Genomic DNA, 26,313 nt, shown 5'->3' with positions numbered 1-26,313 from the left:
ACAAAAAGAAAAAAATTAGATGCAAAAAAAAAAGAATGTTCTGTTGTCTTGGTCTGGACTCAGACTTGACCCTAACGTGGACTTGGCCTTGACTGGATCTTAAAACTGCTTTAGACTAAAGTGGAGACTTATGTCTGCTTTAGACTTAAGTGGTGAAACTCTAGTTCTTAATCTAAGTTGCTAAAAAACAGGACTGTACCATTTTATCAACATGATCATCAAACATCTGAAAAATAAAAACCACAAGTATGCAATAAATATGCAAATAAATCGTACATGGATTCTTTTCAGGTACATTTACACAATTATTACTCCCACATGTCAAACTCTGCCTATAACACAAGCAGAACTCAACAGTAAAGTGAAACCATGGGAATCTTTCCAGTCACTACTTTCTGTTCCATATCCTATTACAGTTAGTTTACACAAAACTAAACACTGTACGGGTATGCAGAGGTAGGATTAAAGTTACCAGAGGAAGGCTGGGACTTCAGGTAGATCCTCAGGGCATTAACAGATGCTTCCCTCACTAAAGCAGTGATGTCAGCACCACTGGAACACACACACGATTTATGGATCAGTGGTTCTACATTTAAACAGACATTGCAACTTGAGAAAAAGAACATCGCTGCCTCAACCACTGTTAAAGTTTAAGTTCATTTTCACACTAAAAGGAGGAGAGGGCAGCAGGGGTTTCCCGCTGGGACTTACCTGAAGCAATCACAGCGCTCGTCGAAGGCGACCTCTTCAAGGCAGACATCGTGCTCCAGCTGAGGTTTGGTACCTCCCTACAGAAGATCAACAGCTAGTTTACCTCTGAGCATTCAAAGATGTGGGTCAGATATGTAGTTAGCCTAGCTTAGTACAAAGACTGCAAGCAGGGGGAAACTGGTATCCCAGCCCCTTCAAAAGTGAAATAAACTATGCCTTAACACTTCCCAGTGTACAGGTCAGTTTGATTTTTTTTTTTTTTTTTTTAGATTATTTTTTAGGGCATTTTCGGCCTTTATTTTTGACAGGACAGCTGAAGACATGAAAGGGGAGAGAGGGGGGGAATGACATGCAGCAAAGGTCCAAACCCGGGCCCGCTGCGTCGAGGAGTACACCTCTATATATGGGCGCCCACTCTACCAACTGAGCTATCTGGGCGCCCAGGTCAGTTGGATTTTAGAGTTGTTTTTCTGCTGGCTGCTTCAGAATTGACCACAGCATGACGAGCCAAAGCAACAATTTGTGGCTCAAAAGACCTGTTGTGGTCAAGTGTCTCGTAAACACATCAAACACACTTGCACTTTGCATTACATTTATTTCTACTGCGCTGTGATGATTACAAATCATCGTTTGGCTTGTTTTCATTAAGGTTTAACTATTTTCAGCTGGCACAGTTAAAACCTTAAAGAAAACTTTTGTAATCATCACAGCGCAGTGGAAATAAATGTAATTCAAACATCATGTGAGATTCCACTGCCATCTATTATAGGTGACAGTGAAAGGAGTAAGCCTAAAAAAGAATTATTTTTTTTTAACCTTTCTAGCTACATAAGGTTACATTATTGGTAATTAGGGCCCGAGCGCCAACAATGGCGAAGGCCCTATTGAAACTGATGGTGAAAATTTACATATTTTAAAAGGGTTTTGGGAATAGGCGCACAAAAATGGCTCGCTAGCGCCCCCTAAAATGTTAAAAAAATTGAGCCGTTGCAGTACGTTTAACGTACACTCACAAATCTTAGTACACATTCGTATCATGTCAGGATGTACAAAAAAGCTCATTGGAGCCATACCCTAAACCCAACAAGAAGTCTGCCATTCCTTATTGAAAGTTCAAAATTAGTGCGATTTTGGCCATTTCCACATGTCGTACTTTAACAAACTCCTCCTAGAGATTTCATCCAATCGACTTCAAATTTGGTCCGTACCTTGTTAAGACGTTAAAGATGAAAAGTTGTTAAAAGAAAAACTTTTTGTCACAGGGCATGGCCGTGGCGGGGCGGCCATTTTGTGCGTTTCGCCATTGAAACAGGAAGTGGGTGTAACTTGAGTGTACATTGTCCAACTGGCTCGAAACTTTTCAGGATTCATAAGAGTCCAACCCTGACGACATTTACAGTCCGATATTGGCTCAAAGTCATAGCGCCCTCTAGTGGCAACAGGAAGTAGGCCTAAAAGTCAAGGTGCTATACTTTAACGAACTCCTCCTAGAGATTTCATCCAATGGACTTCAAATTTGGTCTGTACCATCTCAACACCTTAAAGATGAAAAGTTATTAAAAGAAAAACTTTTCGTCAAACGGTGTGGGTGTGGCGTGGTGGCCATTTTGAGTGTTTAGCGATGAACGAGAAAGTGGCTGTAACTACAGAGTACATTGTCATATCTGCTTAAAATTTGCCACAATCAACAAGAGTGCAGGCCTGAGGACATCTAGAGGCCAATATTGACTTTTGGTCATAGCGCCCCCCGCTGGCAACAGGAAATCAGCCTTATGAACACATCATCCAATTTACATGAAACTTATGTGTGGTTGACATGTGATACTGAGCCGCCCCCTATACTTTAACCACGCCCAATTACTCAGGCCACGCCCCCTTTCATAACATTTGAACCGTTTAAGGTAGAGTCTTGTGTGAGGTGTCATTGAACTCAACAGAGAGTTCTTCTTCATTGGTGATGGTTTGACCCGCCCCCTAAGCTTTAGCCACGCCCCCTTTTATAACTGGTGACCTGTTTTATGTAGACTATTGTGTGAGGTATCATTGAACTCAGCAAAGAGTTCCTTTTTAATTGGTGATGGTTTGCCCCGCCCCATATGATCAAGCCACGCCCCCTTTAATAACTAATGACCCGTTTCTTGTACATTATTGTGTGAGGTATCATTGATCTCAACAGAGAGTTACCTTTTCAATGGTGACGATTTGCAGTGTCTGAGTGCCGCGCAAATGCATGATCGCAAGGAGCAGTGTCCACCAGTAACCCCGAGGCGCAGAGGCGCGAGGGCCCGTCCAACGCTGCTTGCAGCTTTAATTTTACTTGTATCTGTGTACTTTGGGGCCCTGTCTGGTATCTCTGGTTAACATGTACCTTAGTAATGGTAAGCAGGATGGCATGGCGGTCTGCAGGAGGTGGCAGACCCACATACAAGGTTTTATCTAGACGACCTGGCCTCAGGATTGCAGGGTCGATGATATCTGGAAAGAAGATGACAAATACATCTGACAATGATTAAAGGTACCAATACAGCAATGTAAAAATTGTTTAAAGTCCTGCATTTAAAATTCTACATCTGTAAAAGTACAGATGTATTTTCAGTATAATTATAAGTGTCAAAAGTCAAATTTCTCCACAGAAAAATGTCTCCTGTACTAGATATACAACATTAAGCAGCATTTGACTGTTGTAGATTGTAAAGGTGGAGCTAGTTTGAACTACTTTATATACTAGGGCTGCAACGGATCATAAAACTCACGGTTCGGATCACGGTTTTGAGTCAGGGATTGTGTCAATTTTCGGATCAGCACAAAAAAGGGGGGAATTTAAATGATTTAATAAAAATGTAATAACTTTTAACAATAATAACTTCTTTCACCAGTAAATTGTGTTAAATGACAAAAACAGATGAGAAAGGGTATTTTACAATAACTTTGAATGCACCACAAGGTTTTAAGTAAACGCAACCTTTAGTTTTTCGGACAACAGCAGTGACCATAGTGCTAGTTTGTGTCTTTTAGTTCATAGCTTTAGCGGCACACTGTCCCACTGTTGGAATCCTCTACAGTGAAATACAGTCACACTTTTACACCGTTTAGCTTTCAGCATTTTAACCGTATTTAATCCAGCTACTAGCTAACGGTAGGCTAACTTCAACATTACCTGCTGCTAAGTGTAACTTTAGTGTTAACAAGCGTAACACGCAGTATTGCTTCTGTTGCCTCTAACGTCAGGTTTCTATTAGCACTGGTTTTTAATATGTGTTGCCTGTATCTTTTCACAGCAATCCTCCATATAGATTTATCAGCCTACTCAACAGTAAACATTTATTTCACACTATTATTATGGTTAAACTTTGCAACTGATCCGTGGTTCACATGCATTCCAAACCGTGAGTGTTGTTCCGTAAATCGGGTGTTAAGATAATGAATGGGAGGTGAAAGAAGGGGTAACAACTACACACAACGGTCAGAAGCCATAAAGGTTTAGAACCATAAATATAGACAGTGCAGAGGCCCGTGTGGTCGGGGGCCCCGTAGAGAGAGTTGGCCCTTCAACAATGTGTTGGACGGGCCCTTGCAACTGTTTCAGATAGCCACCTCTGGTATACGCCAGTGTCCAAAGAAGAACAGAAAGGAACACACTTTTAAGTTAACATAGTCCCATTTGCTACATATATGCCCATTTGAGAGATATATATATATATATATATATATATATATATATATATATATATATATATATATACACACACATACGCCCATTTGAGAGATATATGCCCATTTGAGAGAGAGAGAGATATATATATATATATATATATATATATATATATATATATATATATATATATATATATATATAGTACTGTGCAAAAGTCTTACGCAGGTGTGAAAAAATGCTGTAAACTAAGAATGCTTTCAAAAATATAAATAATCATTGTTTATTTTTATCAATTTACAAAATGCAAAGTGAGCGAACAAAAGAAAAATCTAAATCACATCAATATTTGGTGTTACTACCCTTTGCCTTCAAACCAGCATAAATTCTTATTAGGTATTTGCAAAAAGTCAGGGTTTTTGTAGGATTGTAGTCAGGTGTATGGTCAACCAATTATAGTATATAGGTAGTTATACTGCATCAGCAAGGTCTCTCCCAGACAAATATTTCAAAGCAGACTGGTGTTTCAAGATGTGCTGTTCAAGCTCTTTTGAAAAAGCACAAAGAAACGGGCAACGTTGAGGATCGTAGTTGTCGGCCAAGGAAACTTAGTGTAGCAGATGAAAAACACATCAAGCTTATTTCCCTTCGAAATCGGAAGATGTCCAGCAGTGCCATCAGCTCAGAACTGGCAGAAACCAGTGGGACCCAGATACACCCATCTACTGTCCGGAGAAGTCTGGCCAGAAGTGGTCTTCATGGTAAAGTTGCAGCCAAAAAGCCATACCTCCGACATAGAAACAAGGCCAAGCGACTCAACTATGCACGAAAACATAGGAACTGGGGTGCAGAAAAATGGCAGCAGGTGCTCTGGACTGATGAGTCAAAATATTGAATATTGAAATATTTGGCTGTAGCAGAAGGCAGGTTGTTCGCCGAAGGGCTGTAGAGCAGTACAATAATGAGTGAAGCATGGTGGAGGTTCCTTGCAAGTTTGGGGCTGCATTTCTGCAAATGGAGTTGGAGATTTGGTCAGGATTAATGGTGTCCTCAATGCTGAGAAATAGAGGCAGATACTTATCCATCATGCAATACCATCAGGGAGGCGTATGATTGGCCCCAAATTTATTCTGCAGCAGGACAACGACCCCAAACATACAGCCAAGGTCATTAAGAACTATATTCAGTCCTGGAAGTGATGGCATGGCCCCCACAGAGCCCTGATCTCAGCATCATCAAGTCTGTCTGGGATAACATGAAGAGACAGAAGGATTTGAGAAAGCCTACATCCAAAGAAGATCTGTGGTTAGTTCTCCAAGATGTTTGGAATAACCTACCTGCCGAGTTCCTTCAAAAACTTTGTGCAAGTGTACCTAGAAGAATTGATGCTGTCTTGAAGGCAAAGGGTGGTCACACCAAATATTGATTTGATTTAGTTTTCTCTTCTGTTCATTCACTGCACTTTGTTAATTGATGAAAATAAACTATTAACACTTCCATTTTTGAAAGCATTCTTAGTTTACAGCATTTTTTTCATACCTGCCTAAAACTTTTGCACAGTACTGTATGTATGTATGTATGTATGTATGTATGTATGTATATATATATATATATATATATATATATATATATATATATATATATACCCCCCTCAAAAAGGCAACCCCGTCTCCGCATGTTTTTTTTGGTAAAAAAGGTCAGTAGCAATCAATAACTACAAAAGTATATGCCTATTCTACATAAACTATAACAGCTATAAATAAACTATAATAACTATTCAATTAAATGAATAATATTTATTTTCTTTGGTATTTTGTCATATACAGATATGCAGTGATGATCTCTGGGTAATATGTATGTTGATGTTGTCTAATGTCTAAGTATATTTGATCACATGACATGCCTATATATGTGCCTATTCTACATAAACTATAAAAGCTATAAATAAACTATAATAACTATTCAATTAAATGAATAATATGTATTTTCTTTGGTATTTTGTCATATACAGATATGCAGTGATGATCTCTGGGTAATATGTATGTTGATGTTGTCTAATGTCTAAGTATATCTGATCACATGACAAGACTATATGACATATGGTAGCTACAGTACTTGCTAGTAGAGTTTAGATTCTCGTTATTTTCCGCCACATCCTCGGGGCGGGCCGGGCCCTTGATCAAGCAATTTTTTTTTTTATCCATTACCTTATTATCCTATTTGGGTGGGGAGAAAGCTATGCCATAATCAGAAATATTATATATATATATATATAAAAGTAACAAATGTGTAGCCTACAAAAGTTAGGCTGCAGTTACAAAATGCAGCACTTCATGCGCGGAGTCTCCTCCTCTCGCACGCATCACACCGGGAGCTTGAAGATGTAAAGAAAAAAAGAAAAACAGGAGAATTAACTTTGAGCAAGTGTGGAGGAAAGTCGGAGGTATGGAAGCAGTTTAAACAAGTCGTGGGCAATGACAACAATATGTTGTTCATCATTGTTTCTTTTTTTTTTTTTTACGTTTCTTCATTCAGATCCATTTGCGATCCGTTCCATTCTAAACAAATAGCGCAGTTTACATGCTTCGTCCTTGTTGTATTATTCTAAACACATTTCTGTAGTTCAAACAACTCTGAATTGTAGTTGAGAACGTCAGTCATAAAGGCCCACGTATTAAAAAATTGTCGGGTTTAAATCGGGCTCGGGCTCATAATTACAGTTAATGTGTCGGGCCGGGCTCGGACGCAACGTGCTCGGGCAGGTTCGGGCTTGATTTTTTGGGCCGATCTAAGCTCTACTTGCTAGTTTAGGTGCAAAATCGGTAACAGTAAGAGCCTGTCAAGCTGAGAATGCCTTTCAAACATAAAAGTGGCTCTAGAAAAAAAGACCAGAGAAAAAAGAACAGGAGGAGAAGGTAGCAAAGCATTTGGCTTTTTCAGTCTCCAGTCCACAGACAACCATGGTTCTGATAGCTTCCTCTTCTACTTTGCTTACAATAGCCTAACTCATAACTCATTTGACTGTAAAATTCAATATATAAATACACCTAATGGTGTGTGTGTGGGTGTGTGTGTGTGTGTTTCATAACTAGTCATAATAGCATGCATTGGAGCCCCGTCCTAACTACCTTACGCCACTGAGAACCACTGGTTTAATCTTTAACAATGTAATGTATTTTTTAAGCGTATACGTTTTCTTTATCTGAGTGATAAATGTATTGGTGTAAAAAGTAAGTAAGTACATCAAAAATGTACTTAGTGCAGTAATACAATTCTTCCAGCAGTCCTCCCATTCTGATGTACCAGGAAACTGGTACCACCTCAGCTTGGATCAAACTTCAGCATGTCTACGCTGACGGGTTCAGGTCTGACTAGTCTGGATCAACATTTCCAGAATAATTGCCTGACATACGGCGCATGTCCCTCACCTTCCTCTCTCTGTGTGTTGCCGTTCTTAAACTCACTTCGGAAAACAACAACAAACTTTGAGCTAGCAAGCTACATGCTGAAAATGGCAAGTTTTGAACAACACTTGGATCATGCAACGTGGCACAACTGCTTGGTTCTTTCGGGGGATGATTGTAAAGATTTACAAATAATATGTTTAAGGCATTTACTCTCTAATTGGGACGTTTTGGGACCGATTGGTGGGATTGCTGTGGATGAAGCACACATGGCAATACACTGGTAAGAGCAAATGAGGTTTAACCATGTATCCAGCTAATTTAAATAGCTCACGTTACTGTATTCTGTACTCATTGTATGTGGTGTTTTGTTTTGCGGTTTTTTCTCCTATCCCACAATGTATGTGTGATGTAGCCACAGTGCTTTGGAGATAGGCCTGGCAATGAGAGACTAGGGTCGGACTGGATGTGTACCTGGTCTGTTGGTTGCAGCCATGATGAAGACCTGCCGTCGAGTCTCTAAGCCGTCCATCTCTGTGAGCAACTGGTTGACCACCCGCACACTGGCTCCTGACTACACACACACACACACACACACACACACACACACACACACACACTATAAACAATAGGTATACAGCAGATCATGTAGAAATCAATAAATGGGTTCCTATTACAGCTATAAGAAATGTGATTTTTTTTATATTTAGAAGATAGTCAACCTTTTTTGTCTGTTTAAAAGCAGTCTTCTAGTTACGCATGAAACAGTCTCAAATCTGCAGTTTTAGTACTTTTGGTCCCATTTTTTTTTTTACAATTATGTAAAAGTGTCAGAATTTTCTACTTTTAGTTATTCCAGTCATAGTTTAGAGAGATTTCCACTCCTACAAAAATGATCAATAAATATAGAGTAAATATATGAGCATTTAAAGAGTCCTCACTAGGGCTGCAACCAACAAATATTTTCATTGTTGATTAATCTGTCGATTAATCTATTCGTTGTTTGGTCTATAAAATGTCAGTGTTTCCCAAAGCCCAAGATGACATCCTCAAATGTTTTGTTTTGTCTACAAAATGTCTAATGACTTAAACCAATTTATCCATGATCAAAAAAGTTGGATTAATTTAATAGTTGACAACTGATCAACTAACCACATAATCTTTGCAGCTCTAGTCCTCACTCTTTTGTTTTAAGAATAAACGCTTAGTAACAACTGACGGCAGATGACATGCAACACCTGAACACATTGTTTGCAGTTATTGAAGTTGTTTGGAAATCCCACTATATTATATTTCACAAGGTGGATGTGCATCAACTCTCCACAAAGGAAATGCACCCCGACCCCTCTGCTGCTGTACCCTGACTGCTTGCGCTGTCTTTATGATACACCTAGTGTTTGCAACGGCATCCACTAACCGGACGCTCCACACAACGCAGCTGCTGTGTTGCATTGTAGAATCTGATAGTTTGAACATGATACTCATGGATTCGTTTCAAGTCAGGATGCCCATCCCTCTCACCTCATGGCCTGAGCGCCGAGGACACAGAGCATCGATCTCATCAAAGAATATGACACAAGGAGCAGAGTTGCGTCCTCTCTGAAATACCTGTCTGACGGCGCGCTCACTTTCTCCCACATACTGCAAACAGAGATCCATCAGTTAGTGCAACCAGGTGGTTTTAACATCAGCCCTCTTCGACTCATGGTGCAATAGATAAGGACAACAGGGATGACTTATAGAGCTCAACTGTGTGGTTGCGGAAGTGAAAATCCCATTCATTTCCTCCATAAGGATTTTGATTATTAGTCATAATGTCTAAACTAGGGCTGGGTAACAAATTCAATACTTTTTAGGCACCGACCGAATTGCCTCCATAGTATCGAGTATCAAAATATGCCTCACCATTCAATACCCAATTTCAATACCTAAGGAGTAAATCTCATCAGCGTTAGTGAGCCAATAAGCATGCAGCATGCTTCTACCAAGATCTAATAATGCTGCTGATTGGCTGTTTAATGTTACTCCTCGTAGAGGCATGCAGGAAAAACTCGTAGTAGGAGCTGAAAAAATGTATAAAAAGATGTGTGCATATGTGTAGTGTTTGTTAAATTAAATACATTTTATAAAACTGGTATCAATTGTTTATGTACACAGTGTCGTACCTTTGCCTTTTTAACCGTTTTCAAATTGTTTTATGATCTGGATTCATCTCGTAGCTGGTTGGCTTGGTTCCAGGCCTAAAACTCTTTATATACATCGGGGAAAATAAGTATTGAACGCGTCAACATTTTTCCCAGTAAATATATTTTTCGATGGGGCAATTGGAATGAAATTTTCACCAGATATCAGTAACAACCCAAGTAATCCACACATACAAAGAAATCAAAACATGTATGTCCATGACAAAAGTTATGTATAATAAAGTGGAATGATAATGGGAATAAATATTCAACACATGAAGAAAAAGGGGTGTAAAAAGGCATGGGAAGCCAATAAACCAGCTGAAATCTGTCAGTATTTAGGAAGCAATCCTGCCCCCTATTAGTGCAAATTAATATCAGCTGGATTAGTCCTAATTGAGGGCCTATAAAAAGGTTTCATATTACCTAGGTGTCACTCAAAAAGCATTTCATGATGGGAAAAAGCAAAGAGCTGTCCCAATACCTTCGCAAGCTTATTGTAGAAAAACATACGGATGACACTGCTTACAGATGAATATCTAAACTTCTGAAAGTTCCAGTGAGCACTGTTGGGGCCATTATCCGGAAGTGGAAAGAACATCATTTCACCATTAACCGGCCACGACCAGGTGCTCCTCGCAAGATTTCTGACAGAGGAGTCCATAGAATACTTAGAAGAGTTGTCATAGAACCAAGGCCCACTTGCAGAGATCTTCAGAAAGACCTGGACGAAACGGGTACAGTTGTTTCAAAGAAAACAATTAGTATTGCTCTCAACCGCCATGGCCTCTATGCACGCACACCATGCAAGGCACCACTGTTCAAGAAAAGGCATGTGGAAGCTCACTTAAAGTTTGCTGCACAACATCTGGACAAGCCAATCACATACTGGGAAACACCATACCAACAGTGAAGTTTGGAGGTGGGAGCATCATGGTGTGGGGCTGATTTTCAGCATCTGGCACTGGCAGACTTCATATAATTGAAGGAAGGATGAATGGAGAAATGTACCGTGACATTCTTGATAAGAATCTGCTGCCATCCACCAGGATGCTGAAGATGAAATGAGGGTCAACATTTCAGCAAGACAATGATCCCAAACACACAGCCAAGGAAACTCTCAATTGGTTTCAGAGAAAGAAAATCAAGCTGGTAGAATGGCCAAGTCAATCACCCGACTTGAATCCAATTGAAAACCTCTGAAAAGAACTGAAGATCAGAGTTCCTAGAAGATGCCCCCGGAACCTTCAAGATTTGAAGACAGTTTGTGTGGAAGAATGGGCAAAAATCACAGCTGAGCAATGTGTGAGACTAGTTTCTTCATACAGGAGGTGTCTTGAAGCTGTCCAAGGCTTTTCTACTAAGTAATAAATAAATTACAGCAATTGTGTTCAATACTTTTTCCCTGTGTCATTTCACTTTATTACACACAACTTAATGTATGGATTTATTTATTTTGATATCTTGTTACCGACATCTGGTGAAAATTTCATACCGATAGCCCCATCAGAAATATCTTTACTGAGAAAAATGTTGACGCGTTCAATACTTATTTTCCCCGCTGAGCATCTTCAATGGAAAAGTTATGAAATGAAAAGTCAATGGAGCAATTGAACGAGGAAAATCACTTCCGGAACCAGTAGGGCTGTCCTCGACTAAAGAAATTCTTAGTCGACTAACACTTACATGATTTTGTCGATTAATCGATTAGTTGATGTAATCGACAGAGCTGTGCTCTTTGAGAGATGGTTAAGACTAGAAAAGCACAATATAAATGTAGTTAATTAACCATCTGTAAAACTGAGTTTCTCCACAATTAATCCTGCAAAAGCACCACTTTAAATCTTGTGTTTACCAGAAATGTGCTCATACGTTTCTTGGAAATGAGTAATTAAGCATGAATAAGCATAAAAAATGCGTCATCAACTAAAGAAATCTTAGTTGACTAAGACCAAAACGACCGATTAGCCGACTAATCGACTAAGAGGTGGCAGCCCTAGGAACCAGAGCCGTTCAAAACGTGGGCAGTCACTGTTGAGCACTACTGCACCAAGATCTTTTACAATATTGTGTGCGAGGGTTACTTTGAAGAGAACAACACAAACCAGCAGGATATCATGAAAAAAAGGCTGGCAAAAAGGAACACATTAATAAAAGGTTGGAGCAAATCATCACGTTAAACAGAAACGCCGGCTACTGCTGCACATTGATGCGATGCTAGCAGAACAAACTGAATGAGCCTCTCAGAGATGTGGTTAAAGGTTGATAAACGAGAGTCTGTTGGCTGTACGAACGCCACAACAATGCACAGGCAGCCTCTAGGACATCAACATGTCCCTGCAGCTCAGTGACTCACCATGTTGAGCAGCTCTGGACCCTTGACAGATATGAAGTTGAGGCCTGACTCATTGGCCACTGCCTGTCAGGAGACAACACAGAAACCAGCAGTGAGACACAGTGAGACAATGACCAGCCTTGCTCTTTGTAGAAACAAAATGTTATTACTAAATGTTCTAACATATGCATGAACGATACTTGATTTTGTGTCAAAATGCAAAAGATTTATCATTAAACACTCTTGCAGGTGCAAGAAGTTAAATGAATGAATACGTGACCCCTACATTCCACCAGGCCACCGGAACAATCGCAGCCACTCAAAACAATGCCTGAGATTCCACCAGTCGCAACAAAAAATATGCGCTACGTCTAATTTTTGCAGAGCCGAGGGGCGTTGCACAGGAAGTGGCTAGAGCATCTGGTCAATTTTCAGAATAAACAGCCTGTGAAGAATCCCCACCGTATATCATATCACTACATTATTTAAACAACTAATACACAGCCACAAATCTTTGATCCATGTTGTTCATAACTGGAGTAAATGGAAGAAGTCGTTTAATTATGGAGACTACTTACTTTTATGGTAGAGGCACAAACATTTGGGAAAAATGACCAAAACAACTAAATCTGCGAGCTGGGCAGGCAAAACGCCCCACTCTTGGGACGCATCCCGTGTGGAATGATGCATGGTGGATGACAGAACAAAACCACAGCGTGGCCAGAATGCGGCACATCTGTGCCTGGTGGAATCCCTGGGCAAGTCCTACTCTCAGCTCTCTGAAGACTGAAGCGGTTTTAGTCCTGGTCAGATTTTCCTGGCCATTCCTAGGACTGGTTCTGAGATACTTGATACTGTATATACAGGCCTCCAACAGACATCAGACTAAACTGATCATTCAGGATCTACAGTTAGGTTTCGGAAATATTTGGACAGTGACACAATTTTCATAATTTTGGCCCTGTGCGCTAACACAATGGATTTGAAATGAAATCATCAAGGTGATATTGTAGTGCAGACTTTCAGCTTTATTTTGAGGGTATTTACTAGCCTGGTTGACACTAGACTAGGCCTGTTGCGATAGTCAATAAATCAATTAATCGCATGATAAATAAAAATGAGCTCGATAATTTTTCCGGCCGATAATTACCATTTGCATGCTTGTTTGTTTTCCTCCGCCACCACGGTATCAGAAATAGGGCAGACGCACAACAGGGTTTTCGCTATGTACACTGCGCACCGCCACTCCTTCAGCCGTTTATGAAAAGTCATAAAGTCGTAACTACACGACTCTGCAGAGCCGTCTGCTCTACTGAAATCAAGCGAACTGTCATCCGCTCTCTCTCCCCTTTAGGGTGAGCAACTGGAACAGTGACAGGACGTCATCACACTGAAAGTGTAATGTGAGATGCTAAAAAGAAACTACACGCACGTGTGTTTGGTTTTTATTCCAGTGCATTTTTTGTTAAGAGAATGAGAGTCCATTTTATTTATTGTTTTTGGTTGTTTTGTTCATTTATTGTGGATATTTACAATGTCTTCCAATTCCAGTGTTAAATATTCTTTAGAAATAAAAGACTGAAAAGGTGTACCTGCATTATTATGCCATTATCATTATATTAGATGAAAACGATCTCTCAGCGACAATATTATCGTTTATCGCAATAATTTCTGGGACAATTTATCATCCACCAAAATTTGTTATAGTGACAGACCTACACTAGACCCTTCTCAGTTGTAACAGAGTGGGTCTGGGGAAGGTTCATTCACAGCCCATTTCCAACGGACGCTGCTCAAATGCCTCTGGGCGCAATTGGATCAATTGGTCCTTCTACCAATCATACCAACGACAGGGTTTCCCGCAGCACTTTGCAGTTAAGATGGCCTTAAAAAAAAAAAAAAGTGAATGATCTAAATCTAATGAAGCAGAAACGCTTAATGCCAGATAACGTCCATAATAATTGGACTTTGGGTTAGATTTTTTGACAGTTTTCAGTGGTTATGAGGAGCAATATGAGAGAGAAATTTGGTGATAACTGATCGTTGTTTAGGTACATTAAACCACATTAAGCTTTTTCACGTTAGAACTTATAAAGCACATGACAACCGTGGAGTCAACCCACAGCCGCTCCGCTGCCCTGCTGAAAATGTGAAGCAGAAACACTTAATGTCAGATAGCGTCCATAATAATTGGACTTTGATATTTTTGACAGTTTTCAGTGGTTATGAGGAGCAATATGTTGTCTATTCACATTTAAAGGGATAAATCGCCATTTCACCGTTGCGTGCGTAGTCGTTTGTGGGAGTTTGTCAACAAATGTGCAGGCAGCTGGGGCAGAGAGTGGACTTACCGGAGCATTGGCATATGGCAGGCAGAGAGCATTTATATATGTATCTCTGTCCTGTTCTTCACATCAGTGAGGCTTTCTTCTCTTGTTTCAACGAAGTGAATACATGACGAACTGGAACTATCCATCACCTCTCGCGCGTGGATTCTCAACGTCCCAGCTGTTGCCCGATCTTTGAGACACAGCCGTTGTCTGTTTTTTTCATCATTACACGCTATTACGGTTAGTTAGCGTAGTTAAACACTACAGTGAAATTACGTGTCCTGTTTTTATTTCATGCATACTATCTGCTTTGAGTGAGTGTAGCTATGGTCTGAGATCTGTTATGTCAGAGCTGTTTGTTTTGTAGAAGAGTTGTCAGGCGAAGTGGAAGAGAGCTATGTTAGGGTTATAACATTGTAATCGGTGCATCTCTATTCAGAATTCATGCGGCTGCTTCCATCTTCTGTCATATCATCAATAAAAACTAGTGACTCAGTGCCACTGGAAGCCATGCATGCCCATGCCATTACAGTGCCTCCACCATGTTTTATAGATGATGTGGTGTGCTTCGGATCAAGAGCCATCCCAAGCCTTCTCCATACTTTTCTCTTCCCATCATTCTGGTACAGGTTGATCTTAGTTTCATCAGTCCAAAGAATGCTGGTCCAGAACTGGGCTGGCTTTTTTAGAGGTCTTCTGGCAAACTCTAATCTGGCTTTTCTATTCTTGAGGCTTATGAATGGTTTGCACCTTGTGGTGAACCCTCTGTATTTGCTCTTGTGAAGTCTTCTCTTTATGGTAGACTTGGATAATGATACGCCTAATTCCTGGAGAGTCTTCTTCACTTCACTAGATGTTGTGAAGGGGTTCTTCTTTACCATGGAAAGGATTCTGCGATCATCAACCACTGTTGTCTTTCATGGACGTCCGGGCCTTTTTGTATTGCTGAGCTCACCGGTGTGTTCCTTTTTTCTCAAAATGTACCAAACTGTTGATTTGGCCACTCCTAATGTTTCTGCTATCTCTCTGACGGATGAAACAGCATTTGACTCAACTGTCCAATTACTTTAAGTGCCTTGAAATGAGGGGACTATGTATGAAAATGTTTGCAATTCCTAAACCCTTTCTCCAATTTTGATGTAAATACCCTCAAATTAAAGCTGAAAGTCTGCACTACAATTCCATCTCGATGATTTCATTTCAAATCCATTGAGTTAGCGCACAGGGCCAAAATTATGAAAATTGTTTCACTGTCCAAATATTTCCAAACCTAACTGTATTTTGATTAAAAATTATTTGTGAAATTTGTGATAAGCTGAAAGACAATTACAGAATACTAGATAGAGTACAACTGTTCAAAGATATAAGAGTGCTGTGGTACTCCGCTAACTACTGGGTATATTTGTGTTGGTGTGGTGGGGAACCTTGGCCAGCAGTGTTTTTCCACATCCTGGAGGTCCAGCCAGCAGCACACCAGATGGAGCACTGAGCCCCAGAGCTCTGAACTGCTCTGGAGACCGCACCGGGGCCTGCAGGGGACAGACACACACACAGATCACACCAGGGCCAGTCCACCACTGTACTCCATAGAATAGTTCCAATAGAACACATATATATATATACACACACATATATATATATATATTATATATATATATATATATATACACACACACACACATATATATATATACACACACACATATATATATATACACACACATATATATATATATATTATATATATATATATATATATACACACACACATATATACATATACATATATATACACACATATATACACACACATACATACATATATATACATACATACATATATATATATATACACACACATACATACATATATACACACACATACATATATATATATATACACACACATACATACATATATACACACACATACATATATATATATATATATATATATATATATATATATATATATATATATATATATATATATATATATATATATATATATATATATATATATATATATATATATATATATACATACATATATACATATATATATATATATATATATATACACATATATATATATACACATATACATATATATATATATATATATATATATATATATATATATAGGTTTATTCCTCAAAGCAGAAGGTCCAGAGTTCAATTCCGAACTGTAAAGGTATCCTGCATGTCTTCCCCATCTCTCTCCCCTTTCATATGTGAGTTCTCCCATTCATTAAAGGCAGAAATGCCCAAAAAATTATCTTTAAAAAAAGAATAACAATCTGAGCCAGTGAGTCAGTGTCAAAAACAGCACTCGGAAATAGACGGTTCACATTTGCCATATATAATTACATTGCAGCCCGGTTCGCAGCTGCCGGTTACAGTGTTCTTCACATTAGTCACTTAGACAACAATTCATGTGAAAATAGGATCCAGGTAAAAAAATATCGAAATTACCCTAAAGGGACGATGTCTTAAGTCATGGAATAACTCAACATGACAATCTATGGATACACTGACAAGGTTTACCACAAAACAGCCCGTTACTGATCCTGAATAATATGTGACCACACAGGAGAGAGCTCTCTCCCTTATTCTTTATCCTGCAGGACTCAATGGTCCCAGCAGATCATTTGCATGTGACAAAGGATGGGTCAAACAAAGTACAAATTAACAAGATAAAAAGATGACGGCAAAAAAAGATTTTAAAGATCAAGATTTCTGATATGATAAAAAATGCAGGTGAGAGGGTCTCTGTGTAACAAATGATATGAAAATGAGAAAGCTCATCTCAGGGAGTTTAATCAATAACTTTTTTAAAGTTTGACAAAAAGGTAAAGATCCCAGAGTCAAGGATGCAGCTTCTTTCAGTCTGGATGATGAATGTTAAACATGAAGGTGCCTGCTGTGTGTTTACCAGTATGGCCATGGTGAGCTCCTCTCTGATGTCCTGCAGGGCTCCCACATCCTCCCAGGTGACATCGGGCACGGTGGCGAAGCCCTCCCTCTTGGCTGAAGGCTGGATACTGGCCAGAGAGGCCTTGAAGTCTGACATGAGGATGCACAGGCCGGCCAGCTCTTCCTCCGACAGTGTCTCGGTGCTTTTCAGCAAATGCAGCAGGTGCCAGAGCTCCCCCTGCTGGACCCATAACACAACTCATTAGAATGACACAGGGAAGCAGGAAATAGAAGCCAATTTAAAAAAAAAACGCAGTACCAAAATTCAAAACACAGAACTCGAAACTGCTATCACTCTCAGACTAACTGACAGGAACAAAAATTACATTATAGTGCGTAGTTTCTGCCGCCCCCATGAGGAATTCTAAGTAATGACAACAACTAACAACACTTTATCTTGTAGTGTTTATGTCCTAGGGAAAAAAAATCTAATCACGTGCAACATTATGATTTTGTATATCTTTTTTATATATTTATTTTTTGTTGCTGGTGTTTTTGTTTTGTTCATTTCTGTTTTGTCCTTTTAGACTATATGCTATGTATATAGTATATTTATATAGCATATGCTGTGTATATAATTAGGCACAGCTCACTCTAAGGTATTTGATTGTCTCTTTTAAAGTTAACTGGGCTGAGCCCTCTGTGTTTTGACTAGAATTATTTCACAAGAAGGAGCTCTGCCTTTGAGAGGGGAATATGCTTCAGTAACTAATAATGAACTGTGTTTTGTATGTATTTTGTTTTTGGTCTTGATTTGCAAATTAATTAATAAAACATACAAGCAATGGAAGCTCAAATAGAGTTTTTAGTTGCTTAAAAAAATAAAAACAATTGTGCACTATAGTTTTATTAATGTTTTCTGATGAAACACAGCAGGGCAACACACCTACATTATTATGTATGACCAAATGACATGGCCAAGTTTTCACAATGAAAATAGAGTTTTTAAACATATTTTTACACAGACTTTAGGTTGGCACACATCCAAGAGTTGTTATTTTCTTAGCTGTAAAAGGAGCTTCTGTTAATAGGAGCACAGCTCAGAATGAGCTTCCAGTTACAGAAACAAAGACAAACAATAGGGACAAAATGCAAATGATCTGTTAAAAAAATGTTGCAGAGGGCTTCAAAGTAAATGCCCAGTAATATTTGTTCCTAAAATGTACTAAAGTATCACATTACATGTTAAGCCATATTTGAGACTGAGAACATGACCACAAATATTAATGTACTGAATATCTTGTAAAACAATTTAATTCTGCTGGCAAAATATTATTTACAAAAAAAAGTAGATCTCCTCCCATTTTAAAGCATTTCAAAAAAATTATTCTAAGTAATCCTCTCTTACACACTTTTACAAGACTCTTTTATAAGACAGCCTATCCTTTTTTTTTTATACAATTTGATTATTTCACTTCCTAATTTAAATTATTTGCTTTTATCAGTGCTATTTGTGGCAGTCATGTTCTCAGATGGATTGTAATGTACTAACATATTCTACAGATGTCCAGTGTTTCCCACACAGACTAACGTGTGGCGGTGCGCCTCACTATCAACACCGGCCGCCGCACATTGCGTTTGTTATTAAAATTTTTTTTTTTTTTAAACGCTATTTAAAAACATGTTCAGCTGGATTTCCTCTCCCTGCTCTCCTCCGTCTCTCTGTCACTTGCGTCTCGCTCACATACACACACACAGCTCCTCCCACCGTGCACACAGCGTCTGTCTCCATAAGGAGAGAAGACGGCTGGCGAAATTCCCAACCCGACTCTTAGCAAACAAGCGATTGCGCCTGCTTTAGAAAGTTAACTAGTCGCAAGTTTGCGGTAAAATGCAGTTGGGTTGTCGAGGTCAAAACACTATGTAGCAGTTGTGAATCAAATAAACGTATTAATGTTATGTCATTTTTTACTCTTACACTAAATGTTTGCTGCTTCAATCCAGATGAGTATTGAAAAGTATTTTCCGCGACTGAAAAAGGCACGTGTTGAGGATGAGGACCAGCCTGAACCGGAGGTATCAGTCTGAAACAGAGCTGAACAGTCTGACCAGTGTAATTAGTTATGTTATTACTTTGCTTACAATATTTTCAGGCTTCAACCAGTGAAAGACAGGGTCAGGATAGAGAGATAGATTCATTAGGCATTGAAGTAGCAGAGGAGGACAGCATCCAACAGCGTGATAAGTAGGGCTGCAACAACGAATCGATAAAATCGATAAAATTCGATTATTTAAAAAGTTGGCAACGAATTTCATTATCGATTCGTTGTGTCGCGCAACACGGCACTCAGTCGCGGAGATAAAAGCAATTGAGTTGAGTGCCGTGCGGAGCGGCGCGGAGCGAAAGAAAAGAAAAAAGAGCAGAGCGGGTGGAGAGGAAATACGGAGAGAGACCAGAGAGACCCGTAACGTTGTTCTGAAACACATGGCGGAGGCAGAGAAATCAGTACGACCTAAGTCATCCAACGTGTGGGAGCATTTCACACTAAATAAATCGAAAACGTGTTAATTGCAAGATAAGCAAAAGCAACACAGCATGGCACAGGCACACCACGGTGATGATTCAGCACCTAAAACGTAAACATGTTGGAGTCCGTGATGAGGAGGAAGGGAGTTCAACAGCAGGGTAAAGTCACTACAGAATCCTACTTTTGTTCCGTTTTGAAGTGAGGAACGCAACGTCCCTCCAGTGGTGCTGGTGTGGTATTTACTCGTTATCCAGCTTGAGAAGCATGACAAGCTAGCGTTAGCTCGTTAATAACAGTAGTAAAGCAGGGGTGGTATGATTTGCAAGACTAAAGACACGTTTTTATTCACTCGCCTTTTTTGGCCCATTCATTTTTCAATCTATTGTCATGTATATATTCTGTGCTTTGTCCCATATCAGTTATTGTTGACAAATATATTTGTGTGTGTTGTACTTTTTAATTTCATTTTAAAGTTCTTTTATAGCACTTGGGCATCTTAAGCTGTGTTTAAATGTGGTGTACAAATGAACTTAACTTGCAATTACTACAATTATGGTAATACTTTAATGAATAAGCTTCAAGTGAACGTGTGTGTGTGTGTGTGTGTGTGTGTGTGTGTGTGTGTGTGTGTGTGTGTGTGGTCTGTATCTGCTCTTTGGGTTACTTACCTTTACACAACTATTAACTAAAACAACAAGTATGTATGTAAGTATGTATTGAGTTGAGTTAGTAAATTAATGCTTTTTTGTTTTGTTTTTTTTATCCAATTCATCGATTAATCGAAAAAATAATCGACAGATTAATCGATTATTAAAATAATCGTTAGTTGCAGCCCTAGTGATAAGTACGAAAATAAGTATTCTTCCCCCCCGCCACAAATTGCTTTCTAATCTGTGGGAAACACTGATGTCTGTTCAAAACTTTTGTACTCGATAAAGTGGGAAAAATGTGATTGAAATATAAAAAACAAAGTGTAAACAGACGCACACTGGCGTTACGTCGCAGTAAAGGACGGTGTTCAGGCACAAATGGCGCCGCATAGAGCTGCTATTAAAGCTATAGTGCATATTTTCTGTCTCCCCGATGAGTTTTCTAAGTAACGACAACAAAACTGTTGGTGCGTCCACATGACGCAAGCCTTCCGTGAAGGAAGGCACACCACCCCCACACAGTTGCTATTTGCCAAGGAGGACATGGAGTATTAAAAAAACATGGACTCTTCAGAAGAGGTAATTACCCTCACTCGAGTTTCTGCGCGGGAAAGTCGCCGGACGACACAATCTTCTGAACATAGCCATACTAAGAAATACAGAGAGAGTTGTGTGGAGCTGACAGTCTTAATCAGCTTTCTATCAACTCATTTGGCAATGGCTTGAATGTAAGGGACATTTATTAATATAAAAAAAGTTATGCATAACACCAGTGCAAGCCAGTTTTTATGAACGTCGGCCAGCAACATGAAGCATATAAAACATTAACTGCCTGCATCTTTTCAGAAAACATACATTATCTTATGACTGAGCAAGAAGTACAGTAGGATACTGAGTGAAAGGTGTGTGAGGTGTATTGTTGGAGCTCCTCCTACCTGCAGGGGATCCTGTCCTGACTCTTCCTCAGGTACTGGGTCTGTGTCGTTTGTCTGTTGCTCTCGGACCTCTCCGTCGCTCGCAGCAGCCTCAGCCAGATCTCTGCTTGTTAACAGCTCTTCAGTGGCGCTCCGGCTTTGTCCTCTTATCTCCAGCAGAACCCTGTGGACAGCACTCATGGCAGCTTCGCGGCACAGAGCCATGAGGTCTGCACCCACGTAGCCGGGGGTGAGCCGGGCCAGCTGCTGGTAGTCAAAGTCCTCCGGCAGCTTCAGCTTTCGACACAACGTCTTCAAGATCCTGACAAAACACAGAGCATTCGGTTTCAGTATTCAAACGGTTTGAATATCATCAGTCAAAAAACTGTGATAATTTGGCAAATGCCTGAATCCTAACGATTTGCAAATATTCTTGTTAGGGATCGACCGATACTGTTTTTTCAAGGCCGATACCGATTATTAGTAGTTAGATTAGTAGTAAGATTTTGGAATGTTACAAACTCCAACACAAAACTTTGTTTAAATACTTTAAGCAATTATTTAATAAATTATAAACTTTTCAACATAGTACCCAAAAGATGGTCAGATAGTGTTGTGGGTGGGACATTAAGTCAGACTCAGTGGTGAGTGAAACCGAAGCAGAGGGACAGATACAGAGCTGTAGCCGAGCCAAAGTAGCGCACTTTTTAATTAATTAACTTTATCGTTTATCAGGCAAATAAAAGGCAGATACAGATCATCTGCAAACTGCCAAAAAATGGCCCGAGAATCGGCCAGGGCCGATAATCCATCTATCCCTAATCCCTGTGTTCACTTCAAAGAAGGAAGAAATCTTCATGAAACATGATTTGAATGCAATTCCACTGGACATAGTCTTATTAAATAGATAAAATATGCAGGTGTCACTAACTTATTTTACTTTTTGTGCACAGACTAGAGCTGCGAAGATTAATCGATTAGTTGTCATCTATTAAAATGAACGAATCTACTCAACTGTTACAATTTGATAATTGATTAATCAGTTTGAGTCATTTTTTGAGAAAACAAGTAAAAATTCCTCTGACAGTAAACTGAATATGAGTCGTGGACAAAACAAGACATTTGAGGACGTCATCTTGGGCTTTGGGAAACACTGATCGGCATTTTTCACCATTTTCTGACATTTTATAGACCAGAAGATTATTGACAGATTCATCGACTATGAAAATAACCTTTAGTTGCGGCCATAGATGTTCTATATCTATGGTTGCGGCGCTACCCCTGACCTTTCTGTACACAGAAATATAAATACATAAAGAAATCAAACAGGCAGATTACAATGACATTTCCTGAGCACATTCATGCTCCCCCAGAGGATGAACTATTTCCATTTTGTTCACCTTATGAATTTTCCTGTCACTCTGTCCTCAGGACCAACTTTACATTTTTAGCTCTGATGTAAATAAACTTGAACTGTAATTTTGAAGGTAGAAATATCTTAAAGCTTCTTATTGAAATTGCTGCAATTCTAAGCATAAACCAAACCCCTGCAGACTTGTTAGTATTTGTTGACATGAATAGATACTGAATATCAAAGACGTACAAGTATACAATATATGATGTTGAATAAATGAAGTATGTACGCTATCAGATGATTTGCAGCACTGTGATTGAAATTGAAGTTAAATCGAAAAGCAGGCAGCATAACAAACAAGCTTAGTAACATCTTTTCTCCCAGCTCACTGTTGATGTCGATGTTAGAGGAAATCTGGAGATTTAGTTATGACAAATCTAGCAAGTAGAGCAGAGATCTTCAACAAGGGGTCCCGGACCGCCCTAGGGGGTCCTCAAAAGTCAATGCAGGCGGGCCTCCAAATAATTGTTAATTTTTTTTTACAGTTTTTTCAAAAATTAAAAAGTCTTAACATGAATCCAACATACTATTAGCAAATATAAATCCCCACTGATGATAGGCTAACTTAGGGCTGGACGATTAATCGAAGATTTCTGGGAACTATATTCTCAGAAGGCGAAGCACTGCTACTTGGGCGGAGTGATTAGCGCAACACCTGAAAAGCACCGTTGTTACTCTGCGTCACCACGGGGCTTCTCAGGTGCTGGAGCATATCACTCTGCCCAAGTAGCAGAAGTTGCAGTGCGCCTGCTGAGAATATAGTTCCCAGTTAGGCCTGTCGCGATAGTCAATAAATCAATTAATCGCATGATAAAAATGAGCTCGATAATTTTTCCAGCCGATAATTTCCATCATGGGCACCCAGGGACTGACTCCCGCTTCATTGGTCGACTATGAGGTGAGCTTTCTCACAATTTGGGCGCTGGTCAGTTCGTGTGTGGCTCTGTGTGTGCGTTGAGGGATTGCACCGTGTCGAACCTGTGTGTGTTTTGTGTAGTTTGCTGTGTGAGGGGGAGGTTCGTCCTAAATTTATTTGCGTTAAAATCAACGCAGACAGGGGGAAGTGTGAGTTAACATATGAGAGATAAGAGGAAAACAAAAGTTAGAGAAACAGAGGAAAAGGAAATTTAAGTGAAGAAATAGAGAAAAAGAAAAAAGTAAGGGATTAAGGAATATTCACATAGACAATGTGAAAAGGCTTTAAGGAATAGGCAAATTGGATTAAAGAAACAGTTGATAACCCTGGCCAGGGAAATTGGAAATAAGGAGAAGATAAAAGGAAATAAGAGAAAATAAAAGGAATACAGAAAATAACAGGAAGAATAAAGAGAAAATAACAGAAACAAAGAATAAAGGATAACACCGTTAATCTGATAAAAAGCCCTTTGAAAAAAGGCGATCTTAGGATGGGCCGTAGTCTTGAACTTTTACTAGAGAAAAGTTGAAGTTCTTTTACTAGATAAAAGTTGAAGCCAGTTCAAGGAACTGAAGTAGGCTATGGAATGTGTGCCAAATCGATACATTGTTGACGAATAGTGTCCGAGGCAGACATCCCATTGGAATTCTATAGCTTATTTAGGTAGCAAAATAATAAGGAAAAAGAAACAAGAAAAAAAGAAAAAAGAAAAGAACAATACGGTGGAAAGCAGGCTCTTTTTAGGAATTACATGCATGAATTATGTCGACTTTTGTGTGTATGAGAGAGAGTGTGTGTGAACAGCGGTGTGTGTATGAGCAGTGGTGTTTCTGCTGTGTGTGAAAAGGCTGTAGGCCTACATACGTGATTTATGATCCTATATTAGATATATATATATATATATATATATATATATATATATATATATATATATATATATATATATATATATATGTTTTGGTTGAGAACAGGAGTCTTAGTTATCTGTAAGGAAAGATATTCTGTTCATTATGGCTAAAAATATGAGTCTCTTTTTGAAGAGAACGTTTTCTAAAGTGTTAAAATGTATGAGCCTTCTTTGGGAGGACTTTTGTTTAATAATCTTATGAGTCTTCTTCAAAGGAGAACGTTTTCAAAAACATAAAAACTTATGAGTCCCCTTTTGGAGGATGTGAAAATAGACTAGACTATAGTAAAATTAAGAAGCTTCAAATTAGTATTTGTGTTTTATGTTTTGTGTTGGTTTGTTCATTTTGTCTCGTGTCACTGTTGTTTTATAAATGTGGTCTGTTGAAGGGAAAAATGGAGAGACAATAGGTCTGTCTGTTGAGAGAATTTGTAAGAATCATTAAGTCCTCTCTGATTTTTTTGAGATCGTTTAAACTGCTTTGTGATAGCATATTGCTATTTGCATTATCTGCCGCTTTGAAACTAGTAAGATTAAGAAATTCTATGTTGAAGTAAGCTGAGTGATTCTTTAGTTATTCTTCTTGGTTGAGTGTGAGCCTAGGTGCTCTGGAGTTCCTCTCACTGTGAAATCACACTGCTGACTGATCTGCGCATGCCCAAGAATGCTAGGAATTCAAGTTTTCACAGAAAGTTTAGGCCACTCCTTACCTGCACTAAAGGGCAGAGACGGAGCGGCTAAAGGAGAAGGGGGGTTGAGTGCAGCCCAGTAAAACATTAAAGTGGCTGTTGCTTGACTATGAAACTATGCGATTAAGATCCATTCAATTTATAAATGAGAGTTATGTTGATGGATATCATCATTTAATGTCATAAAACACCTAGAGAAATGGCATAAGAATTTAAAATGTCCTTCTAATTAGGAAGCCTTAACTATGCTTGCTTCTGAAGCATGAAAAGAAAAATTGGGAGAAAGATTTGAGGACAAAAGTAGGATAAATAAGGCTCAGGCCTGAAAGAAAAAGGAAAAAGAGAGATTAATAGCTGGCATAGGTGATTTGCTGGAACTCAAATCAGTGATTGATCACCCTGGATTAAGAAAATTCCAGCCTCTATACCTCTATTGAAAGTAAGAGATGAGAGGACTGATTGATGGGCTTCAGGATTGTCACCTCTGCCATTTTAAAATGTTGGACCACTTGTTTTGAGTGGCGAGGCATCTAAAATGATTTTACTTTGAATAAAACAATTCAAAATTTGATAATACTATAAGGTTTTTGATTTTGCTAAAGTTCCCCACTGTCACATGTGGTTATGTCATTGCACCAAGGAAATTAGTGACATTTGTGAAGGTGGAAAACAGAATTAATGAATCTGATTCCTGTGAAGAAACAGCGAGTCAATTCAATCCTAATGAAAACAACAGACTGAGTTAATAATGGGTAACTATTGTT

General features: G+C 39.0%; 1 protein-coding gene across 5 annotated transcripts in view; it reads right to left on the bottom strand.

Annotated features, from left to right (window-relative positions):
* nvl (nuclear VCP like) overlaps positions 1 to 26,313 on the bottom strand; it is a 50,198-nt gene that overhangs the window by 4,523 nt on the left and 19,362 nt on the right. For 2 of the 5 annotated variants that reach the window (XM_031321582.2, XM_031321584.2), the window contains exons 14-22: positions 21,645 to 21,945; positions 17,551 to 17,772; positions 16,040 to 16,144; positions 12,307 to 12,369; positions 9,289 to 9,408; positions 8,242 to 8,341; positions 3,080 to 3,186; positions 712 to 788; positions 453 to 552 (exon numbers count right to left, since the gene is read on the bottom strand). In XM_031321582.2, the coding sequence (XP_031177442.1) occupies positions 453 to 552; positions 712 to 788; positions 3,080 to 3,186; positions 8,242 to 8,341; positions 9,289 to 9,408; positions 12,307 to 12,369; positions 16,040 to 16,144; positions 17,551 to 17,772; positions 21,645 to 21,945 (1,195 nt within the window). The remainder of the gene's footprint in view (positions 1 to 452; positions 553 to 711; positions 789 to 3,079; positions 3,187 to 8,241; positions 8,342 to 9,288; positions 9,409 to 12,306; positions 12,370 to 16,039; positions 16,145 to 17,550; positions 17,773 to 21,644; positions 21,946 to 26,313) is intronic. The other 3 variants (XM_031321585.2, XM_031321583.2, XM_031321586.2) reach the window with 3 other exon arrangements.

The sequence above is a fragment of the Sander lucioperca genome, chromosome 15 (genome assembly GCF_008315115.2).
Source record: "Sander lucioperca isolate FBNREF2018 chromosome 15, SLUC_FBN_1.2, whole genome shotgun sequence".
Classification (NCBI taxonomy): Eukaryota; Metazoa; Chordata; class Actinopteri; order Perciformes; family Percidae; genus Sander; species Sander lucioperca.
Note: the sequence above shows the minus strand (reverse complement) of the source record. Positions and strands in the feature narration are given on the sequence as shown.